Consider the following 18967-nt stretch of genomic DNA (forward strand, 5'->3'; position numbering starts at 1 on the left):
GGGCAATAGGATAAAATGGATCATAAAATTTGTTGGGCAATTTCTCACGAGTACGCCGATACCTCATATGTGGGGGTAAACCACTGTTTGGGCACTCGGCAGGGCTCGGAAGGGAAGGCGCGCCATTTGACTTTTTGAATGGAAAATTAGCTCCATGTCGCGTTTGGAGAGCCACTGTGTGCCTAAACATTGGAGCTCCCCCACAAGTGACCCCATTTTGGAAACTAGACCCCCCAAGGAACTTAGCTAGATGAATATTGAGCACTTTAAACCCCCAGGTGCTTCACAGAAGTTTATAACGCAGAGCCATGAAAATAAAAAATAATTTTTCTTTCCTCAAAAATGATGTTTTAGCAAGCATTTTTTTATTTTCACAAGGGTAACAGGAGAAATTGGACCCCAGTAATTGTTGCGCAGTTTATCCTGAGTATGCTGGTACCCCATATGTGGGGGTAAACCACTGTTTGGGCACACGTCAGGGCTCGGAATTGAGGGAGCACCATTTGACTTTTTGAATACGAGATTGGCTGGAATCAATGGTGGCGCCATGTTGCGTTTGGAGACCCCTGATGTGCCTAAACAGTGGTAACCCCTCAATTCTACCTCCAACACTAACCCCAAGACACCCCTAACTCTAATCCCAACTGTAGCCATAACCCTAATCACAACCCTAACCACAACCCTAATTCCAACCCTAACCCTAAGGCTATGTGCCCACGTTGCGGATTCGTGTGAGATTTTTCAGCATCATTTTTGAAAAATCCGCGGGTAAAAGGCACTGCGTTTTACCTGCGGATTTTCCACGGATTTCCAGTGTTTTTTGTGCGGATTTCACCTGCGGATTCCTATTGAGGAACAGGTGTAAAACGCTGCGGAATCCGCACAAAGAATTGACATGCTGCGGAAAATACAACGCAGCGTTTCCGCGCGGTATTTTCCGCACCATGGGCACAGCGGATTTGGTTTCCATATGTTTACATGGTACTGTAAACCTGATGGAACACTGCTGCGGATCCGCAGCCAAATCCGCACCGTGTGCACATAGCCTAATTCTAAAGGTATGTGCACACGCTGCGGAAAACGCAGCGGATCCGCAGCAGTTTCCCATGAGTTTACAGTTCAATGTAAACCTATGGGAAACAAAAATCGCTGTACACATGCTGCGGAAAAACTGCACGGAAACGCAGTGGTTTACATTGCGCAGCATGTCACTTCTTTGTGCGGATTCCGCAGCGGTTTTACAACTGCTCAAATAGAAAATTGCAGTTGTAAAACCGCAGTGAAATGCGCAGAAAAAACGCGGTAAATCCGCAGCGGTTTAGCACTGCGGATTTATCAAATCCGCAGCGGAAAAATCCGCAGAGGACCAGAATACGTGTGCACATACCGAAACCCTAACCCTAGCCCTAGCCCTAACCTTAGCCCTAACCCTAGCCCTAACCCTCGCCCTACCCCTAACCCTAACCCTAGCCCTAACCCTAACCCTACCCCTAACCCTATTCTAACATTAGTGGAAAAAAAAAAATTCTTTATTTTTTTATTGTCCCTACCTATGGGGGTGACAAAGGGGGGGGGGGGTCATTTATTATTTTTTTATTTTGATCACTGAGAGAGATTATATCTCAGTGATCAAAATGCACTTTGGAACGAATCTGCCGGCCGGCATTTTGGAAGATGGCGGCGCCCGGGGAGAAGACGGACAGACCCCGGCAGGATCGGTAAGTATGATGGGGTGGGGGTGAGCACGGGGGGGGGATCGATCGGAGCATGGGGGGGTGGATCGGAGCGCGGGAGGGGTGGAACGGAGCACAGGGGGGGTGTAACGGAGCACGGGAGGGGTGTAACGGAGCACGGGGGGGTGTAACGGAGCACGGGGGGGGTGGATCGGAGTGCAGGGGTGGGGGGGTGATTGGAGCACGGGGAGCGGACAAGAGCACGGGGGGAGCGGAGCACAGGACGGAGGGGAGCCGGAGCAGTGTACCGGACAGATCGGAGGGCTGGGGGGGCGATCGGTGGGGTGGGGTGGGGGCACATTAGTGTTTCCAGCCATGGCCGATGATATTGCAGCATCGGCCATGGCTGGATTGTAATATTTCACCAGTTATAATAGGTGAAATATTACAAATCGCTCTGATTGGCAGTTTCACTTTCAACAGCCAATCAGAGCGATCGTAGCCACGGGGGGGGTGAAGCCACCCCCCCCTGGGCTAAACTACCACTCCCCCTGTCCCTGCAGATCGGGTGAAATGGGAGTTAACCCTTTCACCCGATCTGCAGGGACGCGATCTTTCCATGACGCCACATAGGCGTCATGGGTCGGATTGGCACCGACTTTCATGACGCCTACGTGGCGTCAAAGGTCGGGAAGGGGTTAAGGACATTGTCCAGAAACACAGGGAACACCCAGATAAACGGTTCACTGGTCAAAAACCTATTGAGTCCAAATATCCTTTCGCTCCAGATCTAATGAAGGATTTGCTGCACTCTCCTTCAGTAGATCCTGCTGTATCGCGCCTCGCAACCAAAACACTTATCTTGTCCGACGGTTCTTCAGTTAAAAACCCTACTGACCGTCAAATTGACTACCTGGCTCGCTCAGTCTTTGAGGCTTCAGGAGCAGCTCTCTTCCCATCCTTCGCCGCGACTTGGGTGGCTAAGGCAATGGTCGCTTGGGCAGAGGTACTAACCACAACCATCCACGGTAGCAATCTTCCCCCGGAGGCTGCAAAACTCGCTAGCCAAATAGCTCAAGCAAGAGACTTCGTAGTTAATGCCTCTATAGATGCGGTCAATTGCGCTGCACAGGCAGCTGTAAACGCAGTCTCCATCAGAAAGGCCCTGTGGCTCCGGGATTGGCGAGCAGACTCTGCTTCCAAAAAATCTTTGACCTCTCTGCCTTACCAAGCTGGTCGAATATTTGGAGAAAAACTAGACCAAATTATTTCTGACGCTACTGGAGGAAAGAGTAAATTTCTTCCTCAGCAAAGACCTACCCGGCCCTTTCGGAATCAACAACCGCCTCGGTTCCGGCCTTTTCGCAACAACTCCAGTTGGTCCTCTACAACCTTCTCTTCTGGTTCAGGACGAGCTTCGCATGGAGGAGAGGTTCCCAGGTCTCATACAGACCTAACCGTATCTGGAAACCCAGACCGAGGGCATCCAGCTTTAAGGGACCCAGATCCCCTAGACCAGGGGTGTCAAACTGCATTCCTCGAGGGCTGCAAACAGGTCATGTTTTCAGGATTTCCTTGTACTGCATAGGTGATAATTTAATCACCTACACAAATAATGAGTTGGTGATTAAATTATCACCTGTGCAGTACAAGGAAATCCTGAAAACATGACCTGTTTGCAGCCCTCGTGGAATGCAGTTTGACACCCCTGCCCTAGACCTTCTACACAATGACTCGTTGCTACATCCGGCGGACACCGACAAAGTAGGTGGTCTCTTACTTTTGTTCCGTCAAGCCTGGCTCTCGGTCGTTCACGACGAGTGGGTCAGAGAGCTGGTGTCCTCCGTATACAAAACCGAGTTTTCTTCCCCTCCCCCGACACGTTTTTTCCAGTCATCTCCTCCCAAGACTAGGACATCACTCCATTTGTTTCAGCATGCGCATCCTCGGGAAGATGGTAGCAGCAATGGACGTGGTTCCGTTCGCACAGTTCCATCTCCGTCCTTTGCAACATACGCTGCTATTGGTCTGGAACAGGAGCCCATTCTCGCTCGACCGTCGATTCCATCTGCCTCCGCCGGTCAGGCAAACCCTCAGGTGGTGGATGCTGAAGTCCTCCCTGAACCAAGGGAAGCCCTTTCTCCCAGTAAGCTGGTCAGTGGTGACCACTGACGCCAGCCTCTTGGGCTGGGGGGCAGTTTTCAGCCACCACATGGCACAGGGTCGTTGGTCCACTCGAGGGTCGCGTCTCCCGATCAACATCTTGGAAATACGAGCGATCAGACTTGCCTTATTCAGTTTTCACCATCTCCTCGCATGTCACCCCATCAGGATCCAATCCAACAACGCCACGGCGGTGGCGTATATCAGCCATCAAGGGGGAACCCGCAGCAAGGCGGCCATGCACGAAGTGAGTCCTATCCTCCGTTGGGCCGAGAGCAACCACTCACCCATCTCAGCAATCCACATCCGCGGTGTGGAGAATTGGGCGGCGGACTTTCTCAGTCGCCAGGGCCTCACCTTGTGAGAGTAGTCTCTCCATCCGGAAGGCTTCCAGCAGATTTGCCGTCGCTGGGGGACTCCGGATGTGGACCTTATGGCCTCAAGGCTAAACAACAAGGTTCCCCAGTTCATTGCCCAATCACTCGATCCACGCGCCGTCGGAGCAGACACCTTGGTGCTGCCATGGCATCCGTTCCGGCTCCTGTACATTTTTCCCCCTCTCCCCTTGCTCCCGCGGGTCATCAAGAAGATCAGAGCAGAGGAGGTACCAGTGATCCTAGTCGCGCCGGACTGGCCGCGCCGGGCATGTTACGCCAAACTCATCCAACTGGTCTCCGATGTTCCGTGGCGGCTACCAGATCGCATGGATCTACTCTCACAGGGCCTGATTTACCACCAGAACTCCGGGGCCCTGTCTTTGATGGCGTGGTCGCTGAATCCTGGATTTTAGCCCAGCTGGATTCTCTCCTAGGGTGTCCTCCACCATGATTAGTGCTAGGAAGCCCGTATTCATGCGCATTTATCATCGCACCTGGCGAATTTTCTTTTCATGGTGCAACGCCCATGGACGTTCTCGTCTGGTGTTATCCATTCTTTTAATATTGGAATTCCTCCAGTCAGGTTTAGAATTGGGTCTCCTTCTAAGCTTGCTCAAAGGACAAGTGTCAGCTTTGTCAGTGCTATTCCAACGCAAAATTGCCACCAGACTACCGGTTATGACGTTCATTCAGGGAGTCGCCCGCGTGGCTCCTCCCTATAAGATGCCACTGGATTCATGGGATCTTAATCTTGTTCTCGGAGTACTTCAAGAGGCTCCTTTCGAACCACTGCCGGACGTATCGCTAACCTTTCTTTCCTGGAAAGTGGTCTTTCTAGTAGCGATTACGTCAATCAGACAAGTTTCGGAGTTGGCAGCTCTCTCCTGCCGACCCCCTGTGCCTGACCTTTCATCCAGATAAAGCAGTCTTGAGGACTTCCCCTTCTTTCCTTCCCAAAGTTGTTTCCTCTTTTCACCTCAACGACGAGATTGTTTTGCCTTCATTCTGTCCGGCACCAGTCCATCGTATCGAGAAAGCTCTCCACACTCTCGATGTGGTTAGGGCTCTTTGACGGTACATATCTCGGACGGCTCTCTTCCACAAGTCAGATGTCCTGTTCATGCTTCCAGAGGGACCAAGGAAAGGTCTACCCGCTCCAAAGGCCACACTAGCCAAGTGGATCTGCTCGGCTATTCATGAATCCTACCGTGTCAGGAACATTCCTATCCCAGCAAGGATTAAGGCGCATTCGATTCGGGCAGTGAGCACCTCTTGGGCCATTCGGCACCAGGCGTCAGCACAACAGGTGTGCAAAGCTGCGACTTGGTCCAGTTTGCATACTTTTACAAAACATTACCACGTTTATTCACAATCCTCGGCAGATGCTGCCCTTGGCAGGCGCATTCTGCAATCAGCAGTACCTCAGCTATAAGCTAGCGGTACATGGGGTATTAGCAGTTGTGTTATTTCCCACCCAGGGACTGCTTTAGGACGTCCCGTGGTCCTGTGTCCCCCAATGAGGCGTAGGAGAAATAGGGATTTTTGTGTACTTACCGTAAAATCTTTTTCTCTGAGCCAATCATTGGGGGACACAGCACTTACCCTGTTAGTCTATTGGCTTGTTGTTATTCCTTTGGTTTTGACATAGTTTATTGTCTTTTGTTTAATGCTCCTACTGTTTTGCTACCGAACTGGTTCAAACTTTGCCAGACAGAGGGTGTATACTGCAGAGGAGGAGTTAATTTTTTATGTGTTCACTTAGTGTCCTCTTAGTGGGAGCAGCATAACACCCATGGTTCTGTGTCCCCCAATGATTGGCTCGGAGAAAAGGATTTTACTGTGAGTACACAAAAATCCCTATTTTGTGCTTAATAGAAAATATCTGATTTTTAAAAAAAAAAAAAAACCTGAAAATATTGTGAGCAATCCAAGCCCTTTTTTTTTCTGACTGGTCAAATGTGCCTATTGCATATAATGTTTTTACCAAATTCCATCACTATGGCCCTATTTAATGTAGAGCTGAGCCCTCTGCAATTCCAGCTCAGGACATTACATTTTACAGTCTTTTTGAGATGCTTTCAAAATAAGTCAAACACACTCAAGATCTGTTTGAATATATACCATTTAATAAAAGAAATTTATGAAAGGCATTGGTATGTTAGAGGGAGTGTGCACCAAAGGCAATAGTATATGTTGCCCCCAATGGGCAATAATATATATTAAATAACAGAACCCCTAACATACAAGCAGGGCTACTTCAGGACTGATTGTCGGCTATATATAGATATAGAGGGAGGGGGAACCAAAGAGACTATCATAAAGTCCATTGTGTAGTGAAAATATTGCAACTGTATTAAATAATTTCACAGGCATACACTGGTGTATGCAGAGGACGCACCAGATGCAAGGAGTAAAAAACATCCCACAATATTAGACCTTAAAAGGAACATATACGGTACTAAGAGATAAAAGCCCTTGGTTGTGGGCATAGGTGGAAGGGTTATATAAACATGATAGAGGGATGAGTAGGCATGTGGGAAAATACCAGCAATATGGTAGCTATTCATGCTATGAAGATTCAGACTGGTAGGATACTAGCCATACATAGATTGCTTGTTGGATAGAAGATCCAAGGTAGTTCTGCAGCCAGTGATGTAAAGGTAAAGTGTCCTATTACCTGAAAGGTTACACCAGTTGGGGTCACAGGATCAGTGTAGTATAATACAGGATCAGTATTATATTATTTAATAAAGTTACTATTTTTTCACTATACAATGGACTGTATGATCCTCTCTTTAGTTCCCCCTCCCTCTTTGTCAATGTATACCATTTGCATTGTGAAATCTGGTGACAGATCTGCTTTAAAGGGAACCTGTCACATCTCGAAACGCTATTAACCTGTAGATATAGGCTTAATCTACAGGTTAATAGCGTTCTGAAGTTGCCCGGCGGCCGCACTGAAAGCCCGTCTACTAGAATGAAATTAACTTTATTGCTCCAGGTAGCCTCCGGCTTTAAGTCATAGACGTGCATCTTCAGTTACCGCTCTGTACATAGTGAGCGTCGGCTGTAAGCGCTCTCTGACACTGACAGCTGGCTCTGTACTGATGCACTGTAGGGAGCTAACTGGCAGTGCCGGGGAGTGGCTACAGCCACCACTCACTATGTACTCAACTGTTAGGCTACTTTCACACTTGCGTCGTTTGGCCTCCGTCGCAATGTGTCGTTTTGGGAAAAAAACGCATCCTATGTGCCCGCAGGATGCCTTTTTTCCCCATAGACTTGTATTGCCGACGGATCGCAACGTATGGCCATATGTCGCGGCCGTCGTGCACTGGATGCGTCGTGTTTTGGCGGACCGTCACGAAAAAATGTTCAAGGGAACGTTTTTTTGTACATCGGATCCTGCATTTCGTACCGCACATGCGTGGCTGGAACTCCGCCCCCTCCTCCCCGGGACTTTAGAATGGGCAGCAGATGCATTGAAAAACTGCATCCGCTGCCCACGTTGTGCCAAATTTTCACAATGTCCGTCGGTACGTCGCGCCGGCTGCGTACCGACGCAAGTGTGAAAGAAGCCTTAGGCTATGTGCACACGTCCGAAACGTATGCAGAAATTTCCTGAGAAAATCCTGAGATTTTCCGCAGAAATTCTGCACGCGTTTTTGTCGCGTATTTTGTGCGTTTTTGAGTGTATTTTTCGTGTTTTTTTTCCGGAGGTTCTCAATGCAATAATATAGTGAGAAATCCGCTTAAAATCCGCAAACTTAATGTACATGCTGCGCATTTTTCCGCATGCGTTTTTTTCCCGCAAAAAAAGTGCGCAAAAGGAAACCATTAAAAATGATGGGATGCTTAATGTATGCGTTTTTTATGCGGTTTTTTGCCGCGGGAAGCCGACGAAAAAACGCGCTAAAACCGCGAATAATCCGGAACGTGTGCACAAAGCCTTAATGGCCGAGTGTGCTGGGAGCAATAAAGTTTATTTCCTCCGGATTAAACCCATATCTGCAGGATAATAACCTTTGGGGACTTGACCTTTTAGCTCAGAGGATATAATTGTGCAGTATGTCAGACCGGTATACGCTTTCAGCCTCTGTATTTAAAGGGACTATTTCAGCACAGAATTGACTGTTGAAACCGAATACAGTCGATCGCGTGCTCCATGGCGGAGCCAATCATTTATATACACCCTTCCCTGAGCTGTCAATCAAAGAAGAAGGTGGGTAGAGACAGAAGGAAAATAAGCGGATGGGAAGGTGTATATAAATGATTGGCCCCGCTGTGAAGCACCGAGCTGCCGAGTCCCATTAATAAACTGTATGTGGTGAGAAGCAAAGATCCTGAAAAATGAGCACAGCCATCAGTATGTAGTTATTTGGTAAGGCCGGTTTCACACTAGCGTTTTTATGATCTGCGGAGGGCTGCGGACCTCCTCCGTGAAGCCCCGCCCTCAGCCGCACCTCCACCGCTATCTCCGCCTACTTCTGCATGCGGCCCGCATGCGGCCTGCTTACCTATCTTTAACATTAGGTCCGCAGGTCGTGCCGCTGTATGCGGATGCTTCCGCATGTGTCGTTTTGACGATGCGGCGACCATCGTAGGACGCCGCTTGTAGCAATTTTTTTTTCTTCTCTGCATCGTCAAAACGACGCATGTGGAAGCATCCGCATACAGCCGCACGACCTGCGTACCTAATGTTAAAGATAGGTACGCAGGCCGCATGCGGGCCGCATGCAGAAGTAGGCAGAGATGGCGGCGGAGGTGCGGCTGAGGGCGGGGCTTCACGGAGGAAGTCTGCAGCGCTCCGCAGATCATAAAAACGCTAGTGTGAAACTAGCCTAAGCTATTGTGTATTATTAATTTTGCTTGTGTAGAGACTATGGCCTATTTATACGCTGTTCCTTCTTGTTTCAGAAGCCCAACAACGCCTCCTGTTGGTCACCGTTTTTGCCCTTAGTGTCCGTTATCAGCCAGTGGATGTCTCCCTTGCCATTTCCACTGGCCTGCTTAGTGTTCTGTCACAACTCTGTGGCACAGAGACTATGCTTGGGCAACCTCTCCAGCTACTGCCCAAGTCTGGAGTGTCTCAGCTGAGCACTGCACTTAAAGTAGCTAGTACTAGGCTGCTCCAGATCCTGGCAATTACTACTGGGTGAGTAGTTTTAATCTGGTATATTTAACATTTTGTTTTAAAATGACTTTTATTTATTGCATCATCTGAACAATGAAACCCGCAATATTAGCCACCCACTTGCTTAAAGTTAATTTATCAGTAAGCTAAGGAGGAACTCTAGCTTCTGTTATCAATATTCTAGCTGTGTCATTTGTTTAAAGCACCACTCCAGCGGAATTTTTTTTGTTGCACCACTGGAATGGTGCTCTAAATGTCAATCGCTTGCTCCCAATGTGATACTCACCTTCCGGTGTTTTTATCTGTAATCGCCACCTCTTTGGTCTGTCTCTGGTGAAAAGTGACATGCCTGCAGCGCCAATGTTTCATGGAGCTGCGCAGAGTTCACTTTCAGTGCAAATCTATGAGACCCTTGTTCTGGTTCTCATCGACTTGCATTGAGAGCTTGTGAAGTTGCTCTTTACTTCTGGCCAGTTAGAAGCCAGTGTCACAAGATGATCCGGTCCTGTGGCGCCCAAAAACAGTGAATACGCCAGAGTATGAGTATGTGATCAGTTGCAAGGGACTTACACTTAAAGCGCCACTCCAGTGTTGGAAAAATCCAAACGCTGAAGTGGTGCTTTAATCCCCGCTCCATGCACTTTCCCCCTTTCTTATAGGAAGTTAGGTAATGTAGTCGCTAGTCTGACAACCAGTCCAATACATAGGCTAATATGTAGACAAGATATCAGTCTCTCACTTCCTGTAAACTACAGAATAACCTCATCTACCAAATCTTTCCTGGCAGCATTCAAATTCCTTCCCTGCTCATCCAGCTCCTTCTTTCTTTTCCAAACTTTTTATTGGTTTTGTAAAATAACTTATGGGAGGGATAAGAAAGGGGAGGGGAAAAGGGTAGGCTGGAATGGGAGAGAGGGAAAGGGGAAAAGGGGGATTGGAGAGGACTTAAAGGAACCTTTAGTCCAATATAACTGTAGTAACATAGTTACATAACATAAAAGTAAATACATTTCTTTCTCTATCGTCTCATTGGGGGACACAGGAACCATGGGTGTATGCTGCTGCCACTAGGAGGCTGACACTATGCACAAAAAAAATTAGCTCCTCCTCTGCAGTGTACACCCCACCAACTGGCATTATGAACTTCAGTTTAGCTTAGTGTCAGTAAGAGGTGGACACGGGGCTTTCATTAGACCCATTTCTACCTCAATGTGCGTCGTTTTCTTTCAGGTTCTCCGGAGGGATACAGTGTGAACAGTCACAACTGTAGTCCCACAATACGGATTATGAGTACGGCGTGTACTGCCACCTCGTATTCTCATAGATCCGACAGCAGGACCAAGACCCTAGCACACAAGCGTTCTTAGAAGACCGGTCCTAGGCTGGGTGGCCGTCTTCTCTTTTTCAGGGACGTCTGGATCTCCTCAGTAGAGGACGCATGGGTCAGGGAAGTTGTATCCTCAGGATACAAAATAGAATTCATTTCACGGCCCCGGGATCGTTTCTTCGAATCCCGACCTCCAAGAGACCCCGCTCTAGTCCCGGGTTTCTTTACAGCCATCGCTTTCCTCCTCAAATCTGGATTCACAGGATTCTATTTGAATCTTTTCGTGGTACTGTAAAAAGACTGCAAGGTTCGTCCCATTCTGGACCTCAAATTGCTGAACAAGAGGGTTCGTCTGAGACACTTCAGGATGGAATCCCCTCCTTCAGTAATTGCTTCCATGGAGGCTCAGGAATTTCTGTGTTCCATAGACATCCAGGACGCCTATCTCAATGTCCCGATATTCCCGAAACATCACAGATTCCTGCGTTTTGCAGTACATCAGGAGCATTTTCAGTTCGTTTCCCTGCCGTTCGGTCTCGCAACCGCTCCCAGGGTTTTCACGGAGATCATGGCAGCGCTGATAGCCATCTTGAGGGTCAGGGGCCTGGTACTTTTTCCCTACCTCGACGACATTTTTATCAAGGCTCCATCCTTTTCTCAGGCTCACCAAAGTCTGTCCATTGTCCTTGACACTAGCCCGTTTCGGGTGGCTTGTCAACAGGAAGAAGTCCTGCCTTGTTCCTTCTCAGCGCCTCGTTTTTCTGGGCATGCTCTTCGACACTCGTCAGACCAGAGTCTTCCTTGGCGAAGACAAGAGATCCATCCTTCGTCGGGAAGTTCGCTTGCTCCAGGATCCTCGGCTTCCCTCCTTCCGATCGGCCATGAAGGTTCTGGGGAGGATGGTTACATCATTGGAAGCGATTCCCTTCACCCAATTTCACTCAAGACCTCTTCAGCAGGCCATTCTATCACAGTGGGACAGGTCTGTCTTCTCCCTGGATCGTCTGATTCGGCTTTCTCCCCGGGTCAAATGGTCCCTCAACTGGTGGCTGACGTCACTTCTCATCTCCCAGGGCAGGTCCTTCCTTCCAGTTCACTGGCAGGTGGTGACGACGGATGCCAGCCTGCTCGGCTGGGGTGTGGTGTTTCTTCACCTGACTGTTCAGGGTCGTTGGTCGGCGCAGGAGTCATCTCTGCCAATGAATGTCCTCGAGATTCGGGCCATTTTTCTGTCTCTTCTGAACTGGGAAAGGATTCTCAGGGGTCTGCCAATTTGAATCTGGACGGACAATCCCACAGCAGTGGCATATGTCAACCACCAGGTGGAGAGTCGGAGTTCTCTGGCCGAGGTATCCAATATCCTCCTTTGGGCAGAGGCAACGGTCCCGTTGATATCCGCGGTGCATATCCCCGGCGTGGACAATTGGGCTGCCGACTTCCTCAGCCGCGAGGGCCTAGCGGCAGGGGAATGGTCCTTGAATCAGGAGGTCTTCCATCAGATTTGTCTTCGATGGAGGACTTTGGATGTGGACCTCACGGCATCCCGAATCAACAGGAAGGTCCCTCGGTTCGTCTCCAGGTCCCTCAATCCTCTCGCAGTGGGCGTTGTCGTTCTGGCCATTCCTTGGTCGCAGTTCGTGCTCCCCTATCTGTTTCCAACCCTGCCCTTGCTTCCCAAGCTGTTGAAACAGATCAAGGTGGAAGGGGTGCCGGTTGTTATGATCGCCCCGGATTGGCCCAGGAGATCTTGGTTTGCAGAGATCATCAATCTTCTCACAGACGCTCCCTGGCGGCTTCCAGACAGACCCGATCTGCTGTCTCAGGGTCCGATCTGCCACTCGAATTCTCGGTCGCTCAGTTTGACGGCGTGGCTGTTGAGACCGCAGTTCTAAGAGCGTCCAGCCTTTCGGATCGAGTGATTCATACTATGATCCAGGCTAGGAAGCCTTCGTCTTCCAGGATCTACTATCGTACCTGGAAGGCTTACTTCCGTTGGAGCGAGCCCAACCACGTTTCACCTATGTCCTTTTCCCTTCCTTCCATTTTGGCCTTCTTTCAGGCAGGACTGGATGCGGGCCTTGCCCTTAGTTCCCTAAAGGGCCAGGTTTCTGCGCTCTCCATTCTCTTCCAGATTACATTATCTTCTCGGCAGCAGGTCAAGACCTTCCTTCAGGGAGTAGTCCATGCTGTCCCTCCGTACAGGGCTCCTGTGGATTCATGGAATCTTAATCTTGTGTTGGAGGTTCTGAGTGGTTCCTCCTTTGAGCCTCTCAGGGAGGTCTCCCTGTCAGTTCTATCCCGGAAGGTGGCTTTTCTTGTGGCCATCACTTCTATCCGGCGTGTTTCCGAGTTGGCAGCCCTTTCTTGCCAACCTCCTTTCCTGGTTATCCACCATGACAAGGTGGTCCTGAGGCCTCCGCCTTCCTTCTTTCCTAAGGTGGTTTCCACCTTCCACCGCAACGAGGACATCGTTCTACCTTCCTTTTGTCCAGCTCCGACTCCTCCTCTGGAGCGATCGTTGAACAAGCTGGATTTTGTCAGGGAGGTGAAAATCTACCTGGCTAGAACGGCCTCTTTCCGGAAGACTGATTTGCTTTTCGTCATTCCTGATGGCATGCGTAGAGGCCTGCCGGCTTCCAAGGCGACTATTGCTCTCTGGATCAGAATGGCTATTTTGGAGGCTTACCGGGTCAAGAACAGAGTGCCCCCTCCCGGGATTAAGGCTCACTCTACTCGGGCAGTCGGCGCCTCCAGGGCTTCCGCCCTACAGCTTTGCAAAGCGGCAACCTGGTCTTCCATCCACACGTTTGCCAAATTTTACAAGGTCCATACCTACTCTTCGGCGGATGCCAGCTTAGGCAGAAGGATCTTGCAGGCGGCAGTGGTGAGTCCTCTGATCTGATGGAAGTCTGTTCTTCCCACCCTAGGGACTGCTTTGGGACGTCCCATGGTTCCTGTGTCCCCCAATGAGACGATAGAGAAAACAGGATTTTTTGGTTGCTTACCGTAAAATCTGTTTCTCGGATCCTTCATTGGGGGACACAAGCACCCTCCCATGTTATTCAGTTTCTGCTGTTCTGTGTTCTAGGACTGTTCTCATGGTTACAGTTCTCATGTTTGTGGTTATTTTATTTCAACCTTATTATTTTTCTCCTACTGCTTTCTCACTAACTGAAGTTCATAATGCCAGTCGGTGGGGTGTACACTGCAGAGGAGGAGCTAACTTTTTTGTGCATAGTGTCAGCCTCCTAGTGGCAGCAGCATACACCCATAGTTCCTGTGTCCCCCAATGAAGGCTCAGAGAAACAGATTTTACGGTAAGCAACCAAAAAATCCTGTTTTTATATCTTCTAAATGGTTCTAACCAGCCAGCCCATTTCTTAGCAAACTTATAACAATTGTTGACCATGGCTAGTTTGTGTTCAAAAGACTTATGGAGGCAGGTTTTATCAACTATGTCTTGAATTAAGGGTGTATCTTGTTTTTTCCAAGAAAATGCTTTACTACTTTTGTTATTAGTAAGATATGCACTATAATTAATCTCAGGGATGGGTCGATTTGGTACCCAGCTCCTCTTTCTGACTCTTGTAATACTTTCCATGCAACATAGATATTCGTGAAGACTTATGAACATCTGTAGCAATCTTAGTGCAGCTTTAATTTTGTAACCTGATTTTGAGAAATAAAAGCTTTGCTGTGATTGGTTGCTATGGGCTGCAAAGGCAGTTTTACTTTTTAGACAGTTTCATAAATATGGTCTGTAAGAAAGGAATGAAACAGCAGGAGTAGCAGGCTGAAACGGCATCATATAGGATACATTTACACTTCGCTGTTAACATATAGGACACACTAGTACTGTTATATGCATCACATAGAAGACACTGAGACTGCTACAGTATATACATCACATAGGACTTGCTGAATCTGCTAAACCTACTTCACATAGGACTCACTGATACTGCTGTATATCCAGTTATTCTCCAAAAGAGCATCCCTTTATCCAAACCAGGTTTTCTGTCACTGATTTTCAGTTTCACCAAATATTATGCATATTAGATATCAGGAAGATGACCTTAGTGTCCTCTCGGAGAGACCTCCCTGTATTTTGTTGTGTAATCCAGTATAGCTTTGTGTTTATACATAGTTGCCGATTGTTTTTTATAGGACATATGCTGATAAACTGAGCCCTAAAGTGGTGCAGTCTCTTTTGGACCTGCTCTGTAGTCAGCTGAAGAACCTTCTTTCTCAGGCTGGAGTTATGCCTACCTTTGGTGAAAATGAGGAGGAGAGGAAATCTGAGCTCTTAGGAGAGAGTGAAAAAAAGGACTTTAGAGGTAACAACTATGCAAAATTGCTGTTTCAGTTCAATCACCATCAATTATTACATCTTACTAGTTATCACCGTTCGTTTGTGTCCCATCTCCTTGTTTGTTTATGTGGGCAGGTTGGAAGCCCACCATCTGAGCCCCAGGCATACATGCCCAGTTCTGTTGTCCTCATCCTTGTATCTTGTGATCTTGGCAACATAGAGTTGAATAGAATGGCTCCCATGGTTATGTATGGGTTGGCTGGCTGGCTCCCATGGTGATGTATGGTTTGGCTGGCTGGCTCCCATGGTGATGTATGGGTTGGCTGGCTGGCTCCCATGGTGATGTATGGGTTGGCTGGCTGGCTCCCATGGAGATGGATGGGTTGGCTGGCTCCCATGGAGATGGATGGGTTGGCTGGCTCCCATGGAGATGGATGGGTTGGCTGGCTCCCATGGAGATGGATGGGTTGGCTGGCTCCCATGGAGATGGATGGGTTGGCTGGCTGCCATGGAGATGGATGGGTTGGCTGGCTCCCATGGAGACGGATGGGTTAGCTGGCTCCCCCATGGAGACGAATGGGCTGGCTGGCTCCCCCATGGAGACGAATGGGCTGGCTGGCTCCCCCATGGAGACGAATGGGCTGGCTGGCTCCCCCATGGAGACGGATGGGCTGGCTCCCGAGGAGACGGATGGGGCGGCATAAATGCTAAATCGCAAGCCATGCTAGAACCTGGTGTCCTGCACCACTACTAAGCAGGCTTGTGAATGTTTGCTGAGAAAACCCTCCCTCTGATCATGAAAACCATGTAGACTATAAGTGTCTGGGGTATAAATTGTTGCTGTATTCTTGGTGCCAGTTATACTGTATTATTCAGAGATGTGAAAGTTTCCATTTACTTTGTGGATAAAGTCTTGATGTTTCTCAGCTGGATTCTAGAAATATGAGCTACACTGGAAGGAAGTCAGGATTACCCAGGAAAAGTGCAAAGTGTCAGATGCACGTTTTGGGTTCGCTTTGTCAGGGGAATATGTGATGTAATGTAACATGAATGAACACTCACAGTTCAGTGGTATATGGGTTCTCAGGTGAAATATACTCTGACATTTGGAGCGATATTATCATTCTGTGCATAGTACCCGGGTATTTTTTTTCCCCCCTCTACATTATCTTTTATCCCTGTGAGTAATAAAGATGATCACATTTATGACATTGAAGTGGGAGTTGACGCCATTCTTCGATGGGGTCTAAAGCAGTATGAGTGGAGTGTGTTTAGCAGCATTCAGTAGTGAGTTTTATTACCTAGTCCTTTTTCTTCCAGCTACACTCCGGAAACAACGTACTGCAGAGCTGCATCTTGGTGACTTTTTGGTCTTCCTACGCAGAGTAGTGTCTTCCAAGGCTATACAGTCTAAGATGGCATCTCCTAAGTGGACAGAAGTCTTAATGAATATTGCTTCTCAGAAGTGCAGCTCAGGTATAACTAACACTGCGTGTGCTAAGGGTCGCGAGACTTCAATTTTTCAAATACGTGTTATATCTGTGTTTTACAAAGATGGATTATAATGGTCACATGTTCTAAGCTGCTGTACACATGTCCGGGGTGTTTTTTGCAGACTGTGTCCCTGCAAAAAAAACAAACAAACAGAGGCAAGTATATTTATGATCTGAGTCACATATGAAATTCATCCTTACACAAGTCCATGGGTCTGTGAAAAATTGAGACTGCGCACGGATGCAACCTGCTGTCTGTTTTTAACATTGTGTGATCTTTGCCTTGCAATCATGTTTTCAATGTGAATGCCATCTGTGAAAAAACGGCCCTCAAGCTATTGTTATTCATTGGGGCAATGTAGATGCGCCTTGTTTTTTTTCTTGTGGACTTGAATCTGCATGTTAGAAAAAAAAAATCGCCACGTGCACTAGTTTATTCTGGGGGTTGGATGAGACCCTCTCATTCAGGTCTATGGATGCACAAGAAATAATCAGTTGCCGTACGGAGCCACTGCACAGCATCTGATATTTATGGATGCATTGCAATTCTTTAACATAGGAAACTATTTAGGCATGACAAATTAAGAAAAAAAATCGTCCGAGTTTTCTGTATATTTTTTTTTTTTCGCATATACATTTGTGTGAACTTGGCCTAATGGGTAGAATAACAGCATAGCATTTACTATTATGAGCTTATTGTGACATTTGGTATTTGACTCTCTATCCCAAATTTTCTGCAGGTGTCCCTCTTGTAGGGAATTTAAGAACAAGACTTCTGGCCCTACATGTCCTAGAGGCCGTTCTGCCCGCATGCGAGTCCAGTGTGGATGACGACCAGATGGCACAGGTATAGTTTCTCTGCTGTTTGGATAAGCTTGATCCGTGGTTGATTCAGTGCATGTAATGATCATTGAGTTATGAGGCCGGGCTGTTGGGAAAGCCCTCTGTGACAAAAGTGATCATATGTCATACACTACCTTCTCAGATTTAGCAGGACTATTTACCCCAAATGCATTTGAAAGATAAATTGAGATGAATTTTACATTGTTGCTTGCACTTTGACCAACCGAAAGACTCAGACATTACCATGATCTAACTCTTAAGACCCTTGTAGAAAAGTTCATGTCATGTGATTTGTAAGCTGTATTGGAACATGGTTACATGGGCCTAAAAATGATTGTCCTTCAGTAAATATTTTCTAATTGTAGCATGCACAAATGAAATCATATCTTTTATAATTTAAGGAATAAGGCAATTTGCACTTATACTATTCAATGTGAAAAAAAATCAAGTTTTCAATATTTATTTATTTGCATTTTCTTTTAGCAATAACTGTACATGAACTTCATAATCCATGTGCAAGCAATACAGGAAACGTACATGTGAAGTGTAAAGACAATATTGGTTTGTCCATTGAACTTTAATTCTTCCCTTTTCCAGGTGGTAGAGCGCCTCTTCTCTCTTCTTTCAGACTGTATGTGGGAGACTCCCATCGCTCAGGCTAAGCATTCTCATCAGTTGAAGGAGAAAGAGCAAGAATCAAGACTGCAGGTAATCCACATTGATATTTGACAATAGGAAAGTAAAAAGCTTGATCTAATGGAAAATAAAAACAAAACCGCATCATTACTTACAGAAGCAAGGGGAAGTGGAGGAGGAGGAGGAAGACCTTCCTATTCAGGAGGTTTCATTTGATCCTGAGAAAGCCCAATGTTGCCTTGTGGAAAATGGCCAAATTCTCACTCATGGAAGTGGGGGTAAGGGGTATGGCCTAGCATCAACTGGGGTGACGTCCGGTTGCTATCAGTGGAAGGTAAGATTATTAAACTTTCTGGATTGTTGAAGAAATATAAAGAAATATCCATATAGTACTATAACATGTGGAAAAGTAGAAAGAGAAGGCAATCTAAAGGTGCGGGGAATGAGCGTAAGAAATGTACCTGCACTTATGGTTCTTATTATGTGCATCCTTAAGGGTCATGCAGGATTTATGAATACTCATTTCTGCATTTTTTTTTGTTGCAATCAGCAATAAGTTGATTTGCTTTTGTGACATTCAATTCCCCTGAGTTGTTGGCATTGTTCTCTCCTTATTGTTTTCAATCGCATTGTGCAATTTTGCATGAAATGTATAACTTTTTATTTAAAGAGTTTGTCCACTACTAGGACACCCCCCTTCTTAAACTAGAAGTTCGGCCCCGATAAAATAAACAAACCCAGCGCTGATTGGGCTTTGGGCATCATGTGTGATTTCACTGCATCACAGCGCCGGGACCACAAGTGCTGACACCACTGGAGCGGAGCTGGCACTGGAGGCGAGTATGGTTTGTTTATTTTATCAGGGCCAAACATTTAGTTTAAGAAAGAGTTGTCCTAGAAGTGGACAACCCCTTTAAGTAACTGAGACTTTAAAATATTGTAGCATAGTTTCCATTTGTAAATGGTTAATGCAATTCTCTGTCTTGAGCGCAGCGCTTCTCAGCTTCAGGAC

The 18967-nt window shown here is 47.3% G+C and overlaps 1 protein-coding gene across 1 annotated transcript in view; it reads left to right on the top strand.

Annotated features, from left to right (window-relative positions):
- Positions 1 to 18967, top strand: part of HERC1 (HECT and RLD domain containing E3 ubiquitin protein ligase family member 1) — a 163831-nt gene that overhangs the window by 50902 nt on the left and 93962 nt on the right. The window contains exons 29-34 of the mRNA XM_069765571.1: positions 9131 to 9368; positions 14839 to 15008; positions 16304 to 16459; positions 17217 to 17323; positions 17917 to 18027; positions 18113 to 18289. Of these exons, the coding sequence (XP_069621672.1) occupies positions 9131 to 9368; positions 14839 to 15008; positions 16304 to 16459; positions 17217 to 17323; positions 17917 to 18027; positions 18113 to 18289 (959 nt within the window). The remainder of the gene's footprint in view (positions 1 to 9130; positions 9369 to 14838; positions 15009 to 16303; positions 16460 to 17216; positions 17324 to 17916; positions 18028 to 18112; positions 18290 to 18967) is intronic.

The sequence above is a fragment of the Ranitomeya imitator genome, chromosome 4 (assembly GCF_032444005.1).
Source record: "Ranitomeya imitator isolate aRanImi1 chromosome 4, aRanImi1.pri, whole genome shotgun sequence".
NCBI lineage: Eukaryota > Metazoa > Chordata > Amphibia > Anura > Dendrobatidae > Ranitomeya > Ranitomeya imitator.